This window comes from Calidris pugnax, unplaced genomic scaffold (assembly GCF_001431845.1).
Source record: "Calidris pugnax isolate Ruff unplaced genomic scaffold, ASM143184v1 scaffold70, whole genome shotgun sequence".
Taxonomy (NCBI): domain Eukaryota; kingdom Metazoa; phylum Chordata; class Aves; order Charadriiformes; family Scolopacidae; genus Calidris; species Calidris pugnax.
The window spans coordinates 18,685-37,665 of NW_015090862.1; the positions used below are offsets into that span (position 1 = coordinate 18,685).

The 18,981-nt window shown below is 59.6% G+C and overlaps 1 protein-coding gene across 1 annotated transcript; it reads right to left on the minus strand.

The window, feature by feature from the left end:
• Window positions 1-35: 35 nt before the first annotated feature.
• PTPN9 (protein tyrosine phosphatase, non-receptor type 9) lies at window positions 36-11,760 on the minus strand. The gene is made up of 12 exons (XM_014944319.1): window positions 11,534-11,760; window positions 10,926-11,015; window positions 10,675-10,799; window positions 9,853-9,958; window positions 9,091-9,201; window positions 7,120-7,448; window positions 5,161-5,254; window positions 4,992-5,061; window positions 4,403-4,481; window positions 4,001-4,151; window positions 3,685-3,892; window positions 36-434 (listed from the first exon to the last, which is right to left on the minus strand). Exons 1-12 carry the CDS (start codon window positions 11,741-11,743, stop codon window positions 208-210), a joined length of 1,800 nt encoding a protein of 599 aa, XP_014799805.1. The 5' UTR covers window positions 11,744-11,760; the 3' UTR covers window positions 36-207.
• Between the last annotated feature and the right edge of the window lie 7,221 nt (window positions 11,761-18,981).

An 18,981-nucleotide genomic window follows, 5' to 3' on the forward strand; every position in this document is an offset into this window, starting at 1 on the left:
CCCCCCCCCCCCCCAGGGAGAGAAGTGAGGGCTTCTTCCCGAGCCATCCTCCACCCACCCCCCCCCTTCCACCTTGGGTTTGGATAAGGCACAGTTCGTTAGCAGTGCTAAATAATTAAGGAGGGGCGGCCGCCTCCGCGCTCCGGCACCCTCCGCTCGGCCGAGTCCCGGCGGTGTTGGGGTGTCCATGGGGGGAGGTGGTGGGTCTCAGTGTCCTGGTGAGCTTTTCTCCTGGCCGGGGCGGCTGTGGTTGGGGAGGAGCAGCCCCTCGCGCTGGGCGTGCTCCAGGACGGCGGTGTAACAGAAGTAATACTGCTCGGGGGTCTGGATGCTGAAGGCCCGTTGGGTCCTCATGCGCAGCACCGTCTGGTAGATGTTCAGCGTCCCCACGTCCTGCAGCTGGGACAGGCAGATGTCCAGTGCGCAGAAAGTACCTGGGGGGCAACCATGGTGAGATGGCATCAGCCACCAAAGAACCATCACTGTGAGAAACAGGGCAGTGGTGGGATGGGATGGTGTCAGCCACCAAAGAACCATCACTGTGAGAACCAGGGCAGTGGTGGACGATGGTGGGATGGGATGGCATTAGCCACCAAAGAACCATTACTGTGAGAACCAGGGCAGTGGTGGACAATGGTGGGATGGGATGGTGTCAGCCACTAAAGAGCAGCCATCACTGCAAGAACCAGGGATGGGATGGCATCAGCCACCAAAGAACCATCACTGTGAGAACCAGGGCGGTGGTGGACAATGGTGGGATGGGATGGTGTCAGCCACCAAAGAACCATCACCACAAGAAACAGGGCAGTGGTGGATGATGGTGGGATGGGATGGCATCAGCCACCAAAGAGCAGCCATCACTGCGAGAACCAGGGTGGTGGTAGACGATGGTGGGATGGGATGGCATCAGCCACCAAAGAACCATCACCACGAGAAACAGGGCAGTGGTGGACAATGGTGGGATGGGATGGCATCAGCTACCAAAGAGCAGCCATCACTGTGACAACCAGGGCAGTGATGGATGATGGTGGGATGGGATGGCATCAGCCACTAAATAACCATTACTGCGAGAATCAGGGCAGTGGTGGACGATGGTGGGATGGGATGGCATCAGCCACCAAAGAACCATTACTGTGAGAACCAGGGCAGTGATGGATGATGGTGGAATGGGATGGTGTCAGCCACCAAAGAACCATTACTGTGAGAACCAGGGTAGTGGTGGATGATGGTGGGATGGGATGGCATCAGCCACCAAAGAGCAGCCATCACTGCGAGAACCAGGGCGTCACTGTGAGAACTAGGGCAGTGGTGGACAACGGTGGGATGGGATGGCATCAGCCACCAAAGAATGGATGATGGTGGAATGGGATGGTGTCAGCCACCAAAGAACCATCACTGTGAGAACCAGGGCGGTGGTGGACGATGGTGGGATGGGATGGCATCAGCCACCAAAGAGCAGCCGTCACTGTGAGAACTAGGGCAGTGGTGGACGATGGTGGGATGGGATGGCATCAGCCACCAAAGAGCAGCCGTCACTGTGAGAACTAGGGCAGTGGTGGACGATGGTGGGATGGGATGGCATCAGCCACCAAAGAGCAGCCGTCACTGTGAGAACTAGGGCAGTGGTGGACGATGGTGGGATGGGATGGCATCAGCCACCAAAGAGCAGCCGTCACTGTGAGAACTAGGGCAGTGGTGGACGATGGTGGGATGGGATGGCATCAGCCACCAAAGAACCATCACTGCGAGAAACAGGGTGATGGTGGATGATGGTGGGATGAGATAGCATCAGCCACCAAAGAACCATTACTGTAAAAACCAGGGCAGTGAGTGATGGATGATGGTGGGATGGGATGGCATCAGCCACCAAAGAACCATCACTGCGAGAAACAGGGCGGTGGTGGACGATGGTGGGATGGGTTGGCGTCAGCCACCAAAGAGCAGCCATCACTGTGAGAACCAGGGCGGTGGTGGATGATCATGGGATGGGATGGCATCAGCCACCAAAGAACCATCGCTACAAGAAACAGTGGTGGACGATGGTGGGATGGGATGGCGTCAGCCACCAAAGAACCATCACTGTGAGAACCAGGGCGGTGGTGGACGATGGTGGGGTGGGATGGCATCAGCCACCAAAGAGCAGCCATCACTGTGAGAACCAGGGCGGTGGTGGACAATGGTAGTATGGGATGGCGTCAGCCACCAAAGAACCATCACCACAAGAAACAGGGCAGTGGTGGACGATGGTGGGATGGGATGGCGGCAGCCACTAAAGAACCATTACTGTGAGAACCAGGGCAGTGGTGGATGATGGTGGGATGGGATGGCATCAGCCACCAAAGAACCATTACTGTGAGAAACAGGGCAGTGGTGGTGGTCAGCCCAGTCCTGCATCACCCAGTGGTGGTCCTCCACCCAGTGGTGGTCCTCACCCTTTGGGACCATTGGGAGAAGCAGGTCCTGGGGACACGCATCCCCAGTCAACTGGCTTCCAAACCCACCATGGATCCCCAAGATGGAAATGCCACCCCACATGGACAGGCTGGACTTGCCCCACCACTACCACCACAACCCCCACCCCGCGTCGTGGGGTCACCCCCCTTACCTGTCCTGCCGATGCCGGCGCTGCAGTACAGGGCAGTGGTGGTGGTCAGCCCAGTCCTGCATCACCCAGTGGTGGTCCTCCACCCAGTGGTGGTCCTCACCCTTTGGGACCTCCTCAGCCCACCCCTACTGACCTCCTGCATCACCCAGTGGTGGTCCTCACCCTTTGGGACCATTGGGAGAAGCAGGTCCTGGGGACACGCATCCCCAGTCAACTGGCTTCCAAACCCACCATGGATCCCCAAGATGGAAATGCCACCCCGCATGGACAGGCTGGACTTGTCCCACCACCACCACCACAACCCCCACCCCTTACCTGTCCTGCCGATGCCGGCGCTGCAGTGCACCACGATGGGAGGTCCACCAGGGTGACCCTTGAAGCGAGGTCCTGGGATGGTGTCAGCTACCAAAGAACCATCACTGCAAGAAACAGGGCAGTGGTGGATGATGGTGGAATGGGACAGCGTCAGCCACCAAAGAACCATCACCGCGAGAAACAGGGTGGTGGTGGACGATGGTGGGATGGGATGGTGTCAGCCACCAAAGAACCATCACTGTGAGAACCAGGGCGGTGGTGGACGATGGTGGGGTGGGATGGCATCAGCCACCAAAGAGCAGCCATCACTGTGAGAACCAGGGCGGTGGTGGACAATGGTAGTATGGGATGGCGTCAGCCACCAAAGAACCATCACCACAAGAAACAGGGCAGTGGTGGACGATGGTGGGATGGGATGGCGGCAGCCACTAAAGAACCATTACTGTGAGAACCAGGGCAGTGGTGGATGATGGTGGGATGGGATGGCATCAGCCACCAAAGAACCATTACTGTGAGAAACAGGGCAGTGGTGGTGGTCAGCCCAGTCCTGCATCACCCAGTGGTGGTCCTCCACCCAGTGGTGGTCCTCACCCTTTGGGACCATTGGGAGAAGCAGGTCCTGGGGACACGCATCCCCAGTCAACTGGCTTCCAAACCCACCATGGATCCCCAAGATGGAAATGCCACCCCACATGGACAGGCTGGACTTGCCCCACCACTACCACCACAACCCCCACCCCGCGTCGTGGGGTCACCCCCCTTACCTGTCCTGCCGATGCCGGCGCTGCAGTGCACCACGATGGGGGGTCCCCCAGGGTGACCCTTGAAGCGAGGTCCCAGGGAGCTGACCGCCACCCTCTGCTGCTGCTTCACAGCCCCCAAAAAGTCGATGAGGGTGGCCGCGGAGGAGGGGACGCCGTAATCCGGCCAGCTCAGGTACTGGAAGTGGGACACCAGCCGCCGCTCCCTGGTCTGAGGGAAAGCAGGGGGTTTAGACCCTCTCCCCTCCTCTGCCCCCAGTGACAGAGGACCTCCAGTGTCCCCCATGCCACCCCCCGCCAAGCGGCCGTGGCCACGCACCTCTGAGCTGTGGATCTCCAGGATGGTTTTCTTGTAATGGTTGAGGTTCTCCACACCCAGGTTGGTGATGGTCAGGGCTCCGAAGCACACCTGGAAGTCCTTCTCCAGGGGCCAGTACTGGCCGCACTTTCTCCTGCCTCCCTCCTCCAGCCTGGGAGACGGAGAAGATGGTTATGTCCTCCTCACTCTTCTCCTGCTAGGGACATGCCCCATGCCCCCCACAAGCGTCATCCCCTTGGTCCATCCCTGAGATGGTGTCCCCACCCTGTGGGGCTCTGGCTGGCACCACGGCCACAGGGTCACAGCAGAGCATCCAGCACTGCTCATCCAACAGCAAAAACACTCATTTTTCAAAAAAAAAGGGGCTGTGCCCCCCTGACCCCTTCCCCCCAGGGCACTCACCGGGTCGTCATCACGATCACCAGGACGTTTTGCTCCCACACCATGCGCCAGAAGTCACTGTAGGTGTTTTCCAGAGGCCCTGCGGGGACACCCCCCCAAAACCTGATGGGTTCTGGGCAAGCTCCTTCACCCAGCAGCCTCTGCCAGCCCCCCTCACCCTCCCCACCTTTGGGGACCAACCCTGGTGTAGATCCACCAGCCCTGCCTGGAGCTGCCACCAGTTTGGCTCCCTCCCCACCCTCAGCACCGACTCCCCTCAGTACTGATCCCCCCATCTCTGCTGGGTACTGCTTCATCTGGGGGCAGATGCTTGTGGGGCAAAGCTGGGGGGTGGCTTGGGGGCAGGAGGACGGGGGGCTGCCATCGCCACAAGGGGATGGACCTCTCTCCGCCTTCCAGGAGAAGCTCTGAAGAATGGAAGTAAATACACCCAGGGAGGAGGGGGATTTGCTGGGCAGTGCCCTCCTCCCAGATTATTCCACCCCCCAGCTGGTGGCTGATGCTGGGCAGGGAGATGAAGCCCAGGAGATGATGCATCAGGAGCAAGATAACCCCCTTTGGTGGCTCCCACAGGAGCTTGGGGCCATACCCTGAGTCCCGATGTAAGCGTTCCTCTGCTTGTAGCCATCCATGAAGCTGGCGTTGATGTAGTCGGTCAGCTGTGGGGGGAAAGCATGGACAGCATGAGCTCCCTGGAGCCCCGTGTCCGAGGTGGCCACGAGTAGCTCTAGGTGGGACCCATCCCCGGGCTGGCTCACCTCTGGGCGGCTGTATGGCTTTGCCAGCTTGACACGGGTTTGGTCCAGGCAGGGCACGTCCCCGTACCGGTTCTTCTCCTGGTTGTAGGGTGCCCTGGAAGGCAGGGGAGAAGGAAGGAGGGATTGAGAGCAGCCCCGAGGAGAGGGACTTTGGGGTGTTGGTGGATGAGAAGCTCAACACAAGCCGGCAATGTGTGCTGGTGGCCCAGAAAGCCCCCCGTATCCTGGGCTGCACCCCCAGCAGGGCAACTTGGGGGGGGGATTCTGCCCCTCTGCTCCACTCTGGGGAGACCCCCCAAGTGCTGCCTCCAGCTCTGGGGCCACCAACATCAGGAGGACATGGAGCTGTTGGAGTGGGGCCACAGGAGGCCATGGAGATGCTGGGAGGGCTGGAGCCCCTCTGCTGGGAGGACAGGCTGAGAGAGTTGGGGGGGTTCAGCCTGGAGAAGAGGAAAGTCCAGGCAGACCCTTGAGCCCCTTCCAGTCCCTCAAGGGGCTCCAGGAGAGATGGGGAGGGACTCTGGATCAGGGAGGGGAGCCCTAGGAGGAGGGGGAAGAGTTTGACCCTGAAAGAGGGGAGATGGAGCTGAGATGTGGAGAAGAACTTGTTTGGTGTGAGGGTGGTGAGAGTCTGGCCCAGGTTGGCCAGAGAAGCTGTGGCTGCCCCATCCCTGGAGGGGTTCAAGGCCAGGCTGGATGGGGCTTGGAGCAACCTGGTCTGGTGGGAGGTGTCCCTGCCCAGGGCAGGGGGTTGGAACTGGATGAGCTTTAAGGTCCCTTCCAACCCAACCCATTCAGTGATTCTGAATGAAACCATTCAGTGTCCCAGGGGGAAGGGAAAGGCTCCATCCCTCCCTCTGGTGCCCACAGCCGGGGCTCTGCTGCCATCACCTGGCCAAAGCCTCGGGAAGCAGATTCCTGGCCAGGTCCTGGTCCCCCCTGTCCCCTGCGCGGTGCCCTCCTACCCCGGGGGTGCTGAGGGATCCCCAAAAGGGGGTTTGCAGCACCACTGGGCTGGGGCAGGCTCCTCCATCCCTCTGCTCACAGCCTGGGCTCTGCTGCCATCACCTGGCCAAAGCCTCGGGAAGCAGATTCCTGGCCAGGTCCTGGTCCCCCCTGTCCCCTGCGCGGTGCCCTCCTACCCCGGGGGGCTGAGGGAACCCCAAAAGGGGGCTTCCAGCACCACTGGGCTGGGGGTCTCCATTGCTAACCCAAAGCACCACACCCCAAAGAGGTGGCCGAGCTGCCACCTTGCAGCATAAGTGCAGGGAAGGCAGGGTGGGGGGACCCCCCCAACATTTTTCATAGAATCATAGAGTCATAGAGTTGTCCAGGCTGGAAGGGACCTCCAAAGGTCATCTAGTCCGACCCCCCCAGCACCACTGGGCTGGGGGTCTCCATTGCTAACCCAAAGCACCACACCCCAAAGAGTTGGCCGAGCTGCCACCTTGCAGCAGAAGTGCAGGGAAGGCAGGGTAGGGGGACCCCCCCAACAATTTTCATAGAATCATAGAGTCATAGAGTTGTCCAGGCTGGAAGGGACCTCCAAAGGTCATCTAGTCCGACCCCCCCGCAGTCAGCAGGGACACCCCCAACTAGACCAGGGTGCCCAGGGCCTCGTCGAGCCTCTCCTTGAATATCTCCAGGGAAGGGGCCTCAACCACCTCCCTGGGCAACCTGTCCCAGTGCTCCACTACCCTCACAGTGAAGAACCCTCTCCTCATCTCCAGTCTAAATCTGTTCCCCTCCAGCTTGAAGCCATTGCCCCTCGTCCTGTCACTGCAGGCCTTTCTAAACAGGTTCTCCCCAGCCTTCCTGTAGCTCCCTTCAGGTACTGGAAGGCCGCTATTAGGTCTCCCCAGAGCCTCCTCTTCTCCAGGCTGAACAACCCCATTTTTGAAGCGAGAGAGGGGACCCCCACGTTGTCCCCCCACCCGGCTCCTTCCTCCCCCAACTCACAAAGAGCAGACGAAGGTGCCAGCCGGGCTCCTGCGCCGAATGTCTTCGTACTCTTCGTAGATGCCCCGCTTCTGCTTGCGGCTGACGTGGTCCAGCAGCTCCTGGAGGGTGAGGGACTTGGGCCCGGGGACGTGGACGGAGCCGTTATCTTTGGGGGCCACCAGAGGCACCAGAATGAGCTCGTCCAGGGGGTCGGGGTGCCCGTTCTGCTGGGGCAGGAACCGGCAGTTCCAGCTCAGAGGGTCCAGCTTGAGGGACCCCCCGAGGTACTCGGGGAGGCATTCCCGGGGCAGGTGCTCCTTCAGCTCCGACATCTTCACCATCTGTACCTGTGGGAGGAAGAGGAGGAACAGGGCTGACTCCCAGAAGGATGAAGAGGGGACGGGGAGGCCGATGGTCTGGCCTGGTCCTGATGGACCCCAGAGATTTCTCCCAACCGCATCGGGAGGGTCTTCCCTCTCTCTCCTCTGCTCCAGGAGGGCACCCAGGAGAACACCAATGGTGGGGCAGGGGATTCCCCACCACCACGTAACCCACACTGACCCTCAGCTCTGAATTTGGTTTTAGGATGAGCTGGGAGCCGCTTCCAAAGGGGCAAAATCCAGCCCAGGGCGACGTCAGGCTGGAAACGGGCTCCATCAGCAGCATCGCCGATGCCGAGGGGATTTTTTGGGTGGGTATTTTTGGCCTTGGCAGATAGGGCTTGAGCACAGGTATTTAAGTTTCTCTTTTCTCCTGCGGGCTCAGCAGATTATTTCCTTTCCTCTGAATTATTTACCATCGCCTCCGCTTTGCTGCTGCTGCTGGCAGCCTCGCTGCAGAGGGAGAAATCGCAGGTGATTTCCAAAGGGGGTTCAAAGATATTTGCTGAAACCACCAAAAACCAGGTTGGGCCCCAACGAAACAGTTGGCTGAGAGAAACCTCTGTTTCCAAGGGATTTGGGCTCCGCAGCTTCCAGTGGATGAGGCTGAGGGGCACAAGCTGCTGACACCACGCTGAATCACAGAATAGCAGAATGCTATGGGGTTGGAAGGGACCGGGTTGAGGGGCACAAGCTGCTGACACCACCCTGACTCGCAGAATCACAGGATGCTATGGGGTTGGAAGGGACCTCTGGAGATCTTCTAGTCCAACCCCCTGCCCAAAGCAGGGCCACCCAGAGCAGGTCCCACAGGAACATGTCCAGGAGGGTTTTGAATGTCTCCAGAGAAGGAGACTCCACCACCTCCCTGGGCAGCCTCTTCCAGGGCTCTGCCACCCTCAAAGTGAAGAAGTTCCTCCTCATGTTGAGATGGAACTTCTTATGTTCCAATTTGTGCCCATTTCCTCTTGTCCTGTCCCTGGGCACCACTGAAAAAAGCCTGGCCCCATCCTCCTGACACCCACCCTTTAAGAATTTATAAGCGTTGATCAGATCCCCCCTCAGCCTTCTCTTCTCCTACAGGGACACTGGCTCATGGACATCCTGTTGTCCACCAGGACTCCTGGGTCTGTTTCCTCAGAGCTGCTCTCCAGCAGATCAGCCCCCAAGGTCACCCTGTCCCAAGGCCAGGTTGGATGGGGCTTGGAGCAACCTGGTCTGGTGGGAGGTGTCCCTGCTCATGGCAGGGGGGTTGGAACTTGATGATCTTTAAGTCACACTTCTCCTGATGCCCTCCAGGATGCCATTGGCCTTCTTGGCTACAGGGACACTGGCTCATGGACATCCTGTTGTCCACCAGGACTCCTGGGTCTGTTTCCTCAGAGCTGCTCTCCAGCAGATCAGCCCCCAAGGTCACCCTGTCCCAAGGCCAGGTTGGATGGGGCTTGGAGCAACCTGGTCTGGTGGGAGGTGTCCCTGCTCATGGCAGGGGGGTTGGAACTTGATGATCTTTAAGGTCCCTTCCAACCCAACCCATTCTATGAGATGGAAAATGTCCTCTGCCCTCCCCACCAAGGTGGGGGACGGGATACGGGACCCCCACACTCACCCTCTCCCGCAGCTTCTCCTTCAGCAACAAGCTGATGATGGAGTAGGGCACACGGAACCACATGGGAGCTCCCACGATGAAAACCTTCTTCAGCCGAGCCGGGAAAGCACCCTGTGGGGTGGGACGGGTGGGAGAGGAGTCAGACCCACCACGCTCTGCTGGGCTGGGGGGGGGACACGTCCCAACAGAGGGGACAGACAGCAAAGGGACCCCAAGGTGGCAATGCCACGTCTGAAGCCAGCCTCGCGCCCCACGCAGCCACCCTTAGTTTTATGCTCCAATACGGAAACGAGTTATTTCCTTGGAATTAGGGAGGCAGAGGGTTTGGCTCCGCCGGGGAGAGGTGAAGCCTGGGAGCAGGGATTTGTGAGGAGAACACACCCCGGCCAATATTTACTGTTAGTTCTTTTTTTTTTCTTTTTTTTTTTTTTTTCTCCTCCTTTCCGGAGAAGGGAGGAGGCACGAAATGCCAACGTGATTAAAAAATAATTTGCATCTGTTTTCCCAACAGCGCTGCCAGCAGCTGCGAGAGGAATCCGGCCCGGGGGGGACAGCTGATCCCCTCCCACCCATGGGACACCGGCTGGGTCCAGCCCTGGCAGCCTCCCAGCGCCTTCCTGAGGTCCTGCGGCTGCTCCTCCTCGGTGGAGACGTGGTCAGCGTGGTCTGGCAGGAGAATCCATGCCAAAACCACGAGACTTGGTGTACTCGAGTGGCCCCCGTGACATCCCCGGCCCCCGTGACATCACCCTTGGCCGTTACCTTCAGCAGGTTGAGGATCTTCTTGCTGAGGTCCAGCTCGAAGTTGGTGTACTGCGACCCCGCCATGTCGTAGATGAACACCAGCCCGTTCCTCTGGGTTTCAAAGCTGAGGTGGGGGAAAAAAGAGCCACGTCAACCCCACATCTGCATGAGCAGATCTGCCCCACGCTGCCCTCATCTTCAGCTTGCTGACTCCCCCCCCAAAAAAATATCCCCTTCTGCCCTTCCAGAAGGACTCCTGGACCCCAAAGCTCACGTCTGCGTTGCCCAGCTGCTCCACCACCTCATCCTACAACCCTTATTTCAGCCTGGCCCTTCTCTGAAGCCCTTCTCAGCTGCACCACCCGTGGTGGGCAAGTTCAGGAATGGAAAGAGCCCGGTGGGATGAATGGGATGTCTGGGCTTGATATTTTTGGCAGGGCTCACGTTACGTCTCGCCGGCAGTGGGGGGCTGCCCCCCCTCTCCTCCACCCCCCCCAGCCAAAAGCTGCAGGAATCACGGGGCTTTGCTAAACTGAAACCTGGAGATGGGGCAGGGAAAGGCAGCGAAGAGCCCCCGGTCCAGGGCTGGAGGGGGTGGGATTTGAGTTCAAACTGGGGGAAAACAGGGAATTTCAAGCCACGGGGAGCCCTCCCGTTCCCTAACTAGAGATGGGACACCTGGTGGCACACAGATAGACCCAGCCACAACTCCCCCCCTTTCGTGGCACATCTTCTCCCTGCGAAGCCCTTTGGGTGGGATTCCCTCAAGACCTCAGGAGGCAGCAGCGTCTCCCCTCGCCCCTGGGAGAGAAGGGGGACCCCCTTGTCCCCCCAACTCACCTCTCCACGGCTCGGTCCAGCAGGTAGAAGAGTGCCTGGAGCACCACGTGCTGCACGCTCTTGCTGGGGTGATGCAGCTTGGCCGTGAAGAGGGCGATGGAGGCTCCCGAGGGGTCCCGCACGCTCTGGAGACGGGGGAAAAAAAATAAATAAATAAAGAATCAGGTCCCCACCTCACTTAAAGATGGCCAGGATAAGCCATCCAGTTGGGGTAATTCGGGGTGGGGGGACAGGACACCCTTTCCACCTACCAGAATGGTGAACTTGCCGCTGAGCAGCTCCGAGCGCAGCGGCTCCTCGTGAGGCTTGAGCTTCACAATGCCCTCCTTCAGCCGTGTCTCCTGCGGGCAGGGAGCTGGTGTGATGGCCAGCACTGCCACCCCAGCTGGCCACCCACCATCCTGTCCCCAAGGGGGGGTTGGTGGTGGTGGTGGTGGGGTGGAAACAGGGGGGGGACACCCAGACCTCCAAGGGAAGCCCCAGCGGGGAAACCTCCGCTCCACAGCCCTCCCTTCTCCAGCAAGAAGCTGCAGCATCGCAGCTCCCAGTGTGGGGAAAAGGGGATTTACAAAATGGGGATGGAAAAGGGATGTGTGTATTATATATATATTTATATATTTATTCTTTATATATGGGGGGATGCCCGGGAGGTGAGCACAGAGGCTGCGCTCAGCATGGGGGAGGAGATTGGGGTCGCCGAGATCTCCATGGTGACTCGCCTCGGCTGGAAAAGGATTTTCCAGCCGGATAAAACCCATCATGGGGAAAAAAAAGAGGCAAAAAAAGAAAAGCAAGGGGAGGGTCTTCCTTCCCCAAGCCCTGGGTGAAGTTGGGGGGGGACCTGGCTCCTCTGGCTTACCCGGTAGGAGTGAAAGAGCTCGATGGCCCGCAGGACGTCGAACTTGCGGGCCATGAGGAACTTGACAGCCACGTTCCAGGAGAGAGGGGACACATTGTACTGGCCCGTCCACTTGTTGATCTCCTCCAGGAACTGCTTGGTGGCCTGCGGGAGAGAGGAAGGGCGCACAGTTGAGGAGAAGGAGCACCAAGGAGCATCCCTGGTGACCATGAAAGCGATAAAGGTCCTCGGTGGGTGGGCAGGGGCTCAGCAAACCCAGCAGCTCCTGGGGAAGCTCTAGGGGAGTGCGTGGCAGGAGTGTTGGCAGAGGAAAATTGGCTTTAGGGGTGGGGGGAGACTTTTAGAAGGGAGATGGGGAGTAAAAGGAGGATTTTATGGGTGGCAAACTCCTGTTCAGACACAGCAGCCCCAGGTGCAGCATCCTCCTGGAGCTCCAGCAAACACGACGTGCTACAGGACACAGACCAGCTCACCCAGTAAGGCCAGTTTCACATGGCTGCAGAAGACCAGGAGAGAAGGGAGTTTGGTCCAGGAGGGTCCCAGGATGCTCCCCACGGTCCCGTACCACGCTGGGGCTGCCCCACAGGAGCACCCTCCCCTCCCAAAGCATCAGCACCACACGTGCCCCACGCCGTGAGAGATCAAGAAAGAAACTTCTCTAACCCTAGAGCTGACGGAGCAGAGTCACAAAATGCCCAGAAGGTTTAAAATCCAGAAGGTTTAAAACCCAGAAGGCGATTGGAAAAAAAAAGAACCCAAATGTATAATTTTTTTACAAGCTTTGTGGGCTCGGCATTTCCGAATGCTGTGATAAGGGAAGAAGCTTTGATTTCTGCTGTATATTGACCCTCTTGACACCCCGAGGGACACAGGGGACAACACAGAACATCCTCCCACCAGGTACCACTCAAAGGATGCGGGCAGGATGCAGGGGGTCCCCCAAAATGCCCCGGGCACACCCTAAAACGGAGGAGTTTCCCTCCTCAGAAGAGTGGAGGGTGGCGATGATAGCCCGAGGAGGAGGAGGAGGAAGGACAGGGAGGGCTGAAGGCTGCCTCCCGGTGGGGGGGCTGGATGTCAGGTGGCAGCACGGAGTTACGGGGAGCTATTCAGCCAGAAAAAGCTTGTCAGCGCTAATGACTTCCGACCGGAGGAAGCCAAGGGCCGGGGTTTATCAGTGACGAGCCCCTCCAGTGGGATGAGCCAAAGGAGCCCAGCTTGTCCACGGGGGTCTCTGTAGCCCCCCTGGCATCCCAGCGGGCATTTTTGGATGGGGTACCAGCTCGCCTGGCTACTGGCAGCCACCAAGGGCCAGCCCGGACCCCCAGCAGCCAGAAGGCTCCTCAACTCGGTCCTGGAGCTCCACGGAGCGACTGGGAGAGCTCCAGCCGGGAGGGAACTCCTGGAATTGGGCTGGATCCACCACCAGCAGCACCCGGAGGAACCCGAGAGGGGATTTCGACTGCCCGGCTCCACGCCCTGCCAAAAATCCCCTTCAAGCATCATGAACCCTCCCGCGGCAGCCGGGGGGGTCCCCCCATCCCCACAACTCCTGGGGACAAGGGGGCAAAGCAGGGAGGAAAAGAGGTGGGGGTGTCACACACACCCCCCACACACACCCTGCCTGGCATTCCCACCTCCCAGGAGCTTTTCCTGGGAGCTCTACTTATGGGATCACCCTTATCCCCACAGCTTCAGCTCTGGGGTTGCCTTTATCCCCGTGGCTTCACCCCCGGCAGCCCCCCCTTTGCCAAAACAAAAAGCCCCCAAAACTCTTTCCAGGCCCAAATTTGTAACCGTGGAAGTGGGACAGGAAAATAAAGGGGGTGACACAGAAACCACCTTCAGCTTTATAAGGTGACACACAAATCCAGGCGTAGGTAACACAGAAATATACTCTGGCCATAAGCTAAGGTGGGGAACCCCTCCGGGGGGGGTTCTCCTGCCGAAATCCCAGATTTTGGGGTGAGAGATGAGCACCTCCTCTCCTTCCCAGCACCTGCAGGATGGCACGGGGACAGATGGAGCCCGGAGCTGACCCCGACGGTGGCAGCGGGGAGAGGGACCGCGACGCCATCGTACCTCACCCCACCCCATTTCCAGCCCCGAACATGAGGGATGCCAAAACTTTTTGGGTTTTTCTTTTGGGGGAAAGAAGCCAGGGAATGAAACCATCACTTCTGGCCCCCATCCCACAGGGATTTAGCCGGGTGTCGAGGTGAGCACTGCAGGGATGGCTCCATGCACCAAAAATGAAGCCCGTGGACCCAAAAAATGTGGCAAAAAGCCCCCTTTCCTTAAGCACCGGCAGCAGAAGGGGTCGGGGCCGGGTGTTGGGAATACAATGCTGGTCTTTGGAGCGCTGGCGTCACCGAGGTCCTGGCTTTGCCGCGCCGGGGCAGGGTGGTGACAAAGCCACCCCCAGCAGGAACACAGGGGCTCTTCAAGCCCTCCTTCCCTTCAACCCCCCCCTCCTTTAGCCCCCCACCATGGGGCAGGAGGGAAAAATTCCTGTGAAAATTGCAGCTGGGCTGGAAAAAAACCCTGAGGAACATCAGTTTGGCTCCTTTGGGATAGTCCGGGGAGGGAATTGTGGAGATCCTAAGGAATGGGGGACATCCTGAGGCTGGCAGGGAGGGGAAAGGGGGTGAACCCCCCCCCCCCAGATCCCCCATCCCACGGTGAGCAGGGACCAGCCAGAGGAGCAGCTCTTCCCGGGGGTCCCAGGGGACACCAGGGCAAGGAGAGGAAATCCTGATGGTCCCCAAGGTGGTGGGAAAGGGGATGATGTCCCCAGCCCCAATCAACACTCACCCACAAAAAAAGAAACTTTTCCACTATTTTGGTACTTCGGAGCCCCCCGAGGGCAGCCCTCCCCCCAACTCCTCTGACAATCCAAACCCCAAACATCTCTCCACCTTCTCCAGCCGATATTCCCCGCACAAACCGATCTGGGATCCCTCCCCTTGGGGGGACACCAGGCTCTCCCTGCAAACCAAGCCTTCCCTGACAAGTTGGGGGGCTCCTAAACATCTCCCCCTCCTCTTGCTGGAAGTTTTCAAGCCCTTTTTGTGCCACAAACCCCAGGCACCTGCGGGGACAGAGGGCAGGGATGCTCCCGGATGCTCTCCGTGAGGTTTTTATGGCCCCGGAGGGAGCAGGGAGCGGCGCTGATAAGAGGGAGGTGTGGTGGAGGAGAGAGCCTGGGAGCGACGCCTTTTCCCCGGCACGGGCTCCTCCGCTCCCCGAGGTCTCCATACCCACCCCCTCCCCACCCCCCCTCCAGAAATTTAAAATAAATAAGGATATTTAAAAAAAATATATATTAAAACAAGCAAAGAAATAGAAAACTCGACTCTCCCATCCCTTTCGCCTCGTAGACCCCGAGGCCAGCACGGCATCCCTGGGGGGGAAGGGGTGGGATGATGAAGATGATTAAGATGATGATGAAGATGAAGGAGAGGAAGGGAGCCTGATTCCAAGGCAGCCTCCAGCTCCCGGGTTCCGTATCCCCACCCAGCGGGGAGGAGGCTGGATGCAACCCGGGGTGGGCATCCCTGGGGAGGGAAGGGGGAGATGATGAAGATGAAGAAGATGAGGGAGAGGAAGGAGCCTGGTTCCGAAGCAGCCTCCAGCTCCCGGGCTCCACATCCCCATCCAGTGGGGAGGAGGCTGGATGCAACCCGGGGTGGGCATCCCTGGGGAGGGAAGGGGGAGATGATGAAGATGAAGAAGATGAGGGAGAGGAAGGAGCCTGGTTCCGAAGCAGCCTCCAGCTCCCGGGCTCCACATCCCCATCCAGTGGGGAGGAGGCTGGATGCAACCCGGGGTGGGCATCCCTGGGGAGGGAAGGGGGAGATGATGAAGATGAAGAAGATGAGGGAGAGGAAGGAGCCTGGTTCCGAAGCAGCCTCCAGCTCCCGGGCTCCACATCCCCATCCAGTGGGGAGGAGGCTGGATGCAACCCGGGGTGGGCATCCCTGGGGAGGGAAGGGGTGGGATGATGAAGATGAAGAAGATGATGGAGAGGAAGGAGCCTGGTTCCGAAGCAGCCTCCAGCTCCCGGGCTCCACATCCCCATCCAGTGGGGAGGAGGCTGGATATCCCTGGGGAGGGAAGGGGTGGGATGATGAAGATGATGAAGATGATGAAGATGAAGGAGGGGAAAGGAGGATGGTTCCGAGGCAGTCTCTGGCTCCAAGGCTCCGCATCCCCATCCCCATCCAGTGGGGAGGAGGCTGGATGCAACCCAGGGTGGGCATCTCTGGGGAGGGATGATGAAGATGAAGATGATGAAGATGAAGGAGAAGAAGGGAGCCCAGTTCCGAGGCAGCCTCCGGCTCCTGGGCTCCACATCCCCATCCCATCCCCATCCAGTGGGGAGGAGGCTGGATGCAACCCAGGGTGGGCATCTCTGGGGAGGGATGATGAAGATGAAGATGATGAAGATGAAGATGAAGGAGAGGAAGGGAGCCTGGTTCCAAGGCAGTCTCCAGGTCCCGAGCTCCGTATCTCATCCCCATCCAGTGGGGAGGAGGCTGGATGCAACCCAGTGTGGGCATCTCTGGGGAGGGATGATGAAGATGAAGATGATGAAGATGAAGTAGAAGAAGGGAGCCCAGTTCCGAGGCAGCCTCCGGCTCCTGGGCTCCACATCCCCATCCTGTGGGGAGGAGGCTGGACACAACCCGGGGTGGGCATCCCTGGAGGGACGGGGGGGGGATGATGAAGATGAAAATGAAGGAGAGGAAGGGAGCCTGGTTCCGAGGCAGCCTCCGGCTCCTGGGCTCCACATCCCCATCCTGTGGGGAGGAGGCTGGACACAACCCGGGGTGGGCATCCCTGGAGGGACGGGGGGGGGATGATGAAGATGAAAATGAAGGAGAGGAAGGGAGCCTGGTTCCGAGGCAGCCTCCGGCTCCTGGGCTCCACATCCCCATCCTGTGGGGAGGAGGCTGGACACAACCCGGGGTGGGCATCCCTGGAGGGACGGGGGGGGGATGATGAAGATGAAAATGAAGGAGAGGAAGGGAGCCTGGTTCCGAGGCAGCCTCCGGCTCCTGGGCTCCACATCCCCATCCTGTGGGGAGGAGGCTGGACACAACCCGGGGTGGGCATCCCTGGAGGGACGGGGGGGGGATGATGAAGATGAAAATGAAGGAGAGGAAGGGAGCCTGGTTCCGAGGCAGCCTCCGGCTCCTGGGCTCCACATCCCCATCCTGTGGGGAGGAGGCTGGATGCAACCCGGGGTGGGCATCCCTGGGAAGGGAAGGGGGGAGATGATGAAGATGAAAATGAAGATGAAGATCACAACCCGGGGTGGGCATCCCTGGGGAGGGAAGGGGCGGGATGATGAAGATGAAGATGATGAAGATGAAGGAGAAGAAGGGAGCCTGGTTCCAGCTCCTGGGCTCTGCATCCCCATCCAGTGGGGAGGAGGCTGGATGCAACCCGGGGTGGGCATCCCTGGGAAGGGAAGGGGGGAGATGATGAAGATGAAAATGAAGATGAAGATGAAAATGAAGGAGAGGAAGGGAGCCTACTTCCGAGGCAGCCTCCGGCTCCCGGGCTCCGTATCCCCATCCAGTGGGGAGGAGGCTGGATGCAACGTGGGGTGGGCATCCCTGGGGAGGGAAGGGGGAGATGATGAAGATGATGAAGAAGATGGAGATGATGAAGATGAAGGATAGGAAGGGAGCATGGTTCCAAGGCAGCCTCCAGCTCCCAGGCTCTGCATCCCCATCCAGCGGGGAGGAGGCTGGATGCAACCTGGGGTGGGCATCCCTGGGGAGGGAAGGGGGGGATGATGAAGATGATGAAGATGAAGGAGAAGAAGGGAGCCTGGTTCCAGCTCCTGGGCTCTGCATCCCCATCCAGTGGGGAGGAGGCTGGATGCAACCCGGGGTGGGCATCCCTGGAGGGAAGGGGGGGATGATGAAGATGAAGGAGAGGAAGGGAGCCTGGTTCCGAGGCAGCCTCCAGCTCCTGGGCTCTGCATCCCCATCCAGTGGGGAGGAGGCTGGATGCAACCCGGGGTGGGCATCCCTGGGAAGGGAAGGGGGGAGATGATGAAGATGAAAATGAAGATGAAGATGAAAATGAAGGAGAGGAAGGGAGCCTACTTCCGAGGCAGCCTCCGGCTCCCGGGCTCCGTATCCCCATCCAGTGGGGAGGAGGCTGGATGCAACGCGGGGTGGGCATCCCTGGGGAGGGAAGGGGGAGATGATGAAGATGATGAAGAAGATGGAGATGATGAAGATGAAGGATAGGAAGGGAGCATGGTTCCAAGGCAGCCTCCAGCTCCCAGGCTCTGCATCCCCATCCAGCGGGGAGGAGGCTGGATGCAACCTGGGGTGGGCATCCCTGGGGACGAGGCAGCCTCCGGCTCCCGGGCTCCGTATCCCCATCCAGTGGGGAGGAGGCTGGATGCAACGCGGGGTGGGCATCCCTGGGGAGGGAAGGGGGGGGATGATGAAGATGATGAAGATGAAGGAGGGGAAAGGAGCCCGGTTCCGAGGCAGCCTCCAGCTCCTGGGCTCCACATCCCCATCCCATGGGGAGGAGGCGGGATGCAAGCCAGGGTGGGCATCCCTGGGGAGGGAAGAGGGGGGATGATGAAGATGAAGAAGATGATGAAGATGGAGGAGAAGAAAGGAGCCCGGTTCCGAGGCAGCCTCCAGCTCCCGGGCTCCACATCCCCATCCAGTGGGGAGGAGGCTGGATATCCCTGGGGAGGGAAGGGGTGGGATGATGAAGATGAAGAAGATGATGAAGATGAAGGAGAGGAAGGGAGCCTGATTCCAAGGCAGCCTCCAGCTCCTGGGCTCCACATCCCCATCCAGTGGGGAGGAGGCTGGATGCAACCCGGGGTGGGCATCCCTGGGGAGGGAAGGGGGGGGATGATGAAGATGATTAAGATGATGATGATGATGAAGGAGGGGAAGGGAGCTGGTTCCGAGGCAGCCTCCAGCTCCTGGGCTCCACATCCCCATCCAGCAGGGAGGAGGCTGGATGCAACCCGGGGTGGGCATCCCTAGGGAGGGAAGAGGGGGGGATGATGAAGATGAAAATGAAGATGAAGATGAAGGAGAAGAAGGGAGCCTCGTTCCAAGGCAGCCTCCGGCTCCTGGGCTCCTCATCCCCATCCCTATCCCCATCCAGCGGGGAGGAGGCTGGACGCAACCCGGGATGGGCATCCTTGGGGAGGGAAGGGGAGTGGAGGGGAGGGGGATAATGATGATGATGAGGCTGAAGGAGGAGAGGGCGGGAGGCTGCTCTGGCCAGGCCGGGAGCCCCGTGTGTCTGGCTTCTCGTCCCCGTTCCCCGAGCCCAGCAACATCCTCCCGCGGTGACGCAAGGGCCGGCGGAGGGAGGAAGCCGGGACGTCACGGGAGGGCTGGGGCGTGGGAAGCGCGTGCACACGCATCCCCACGCCAGCCTGCCCACGG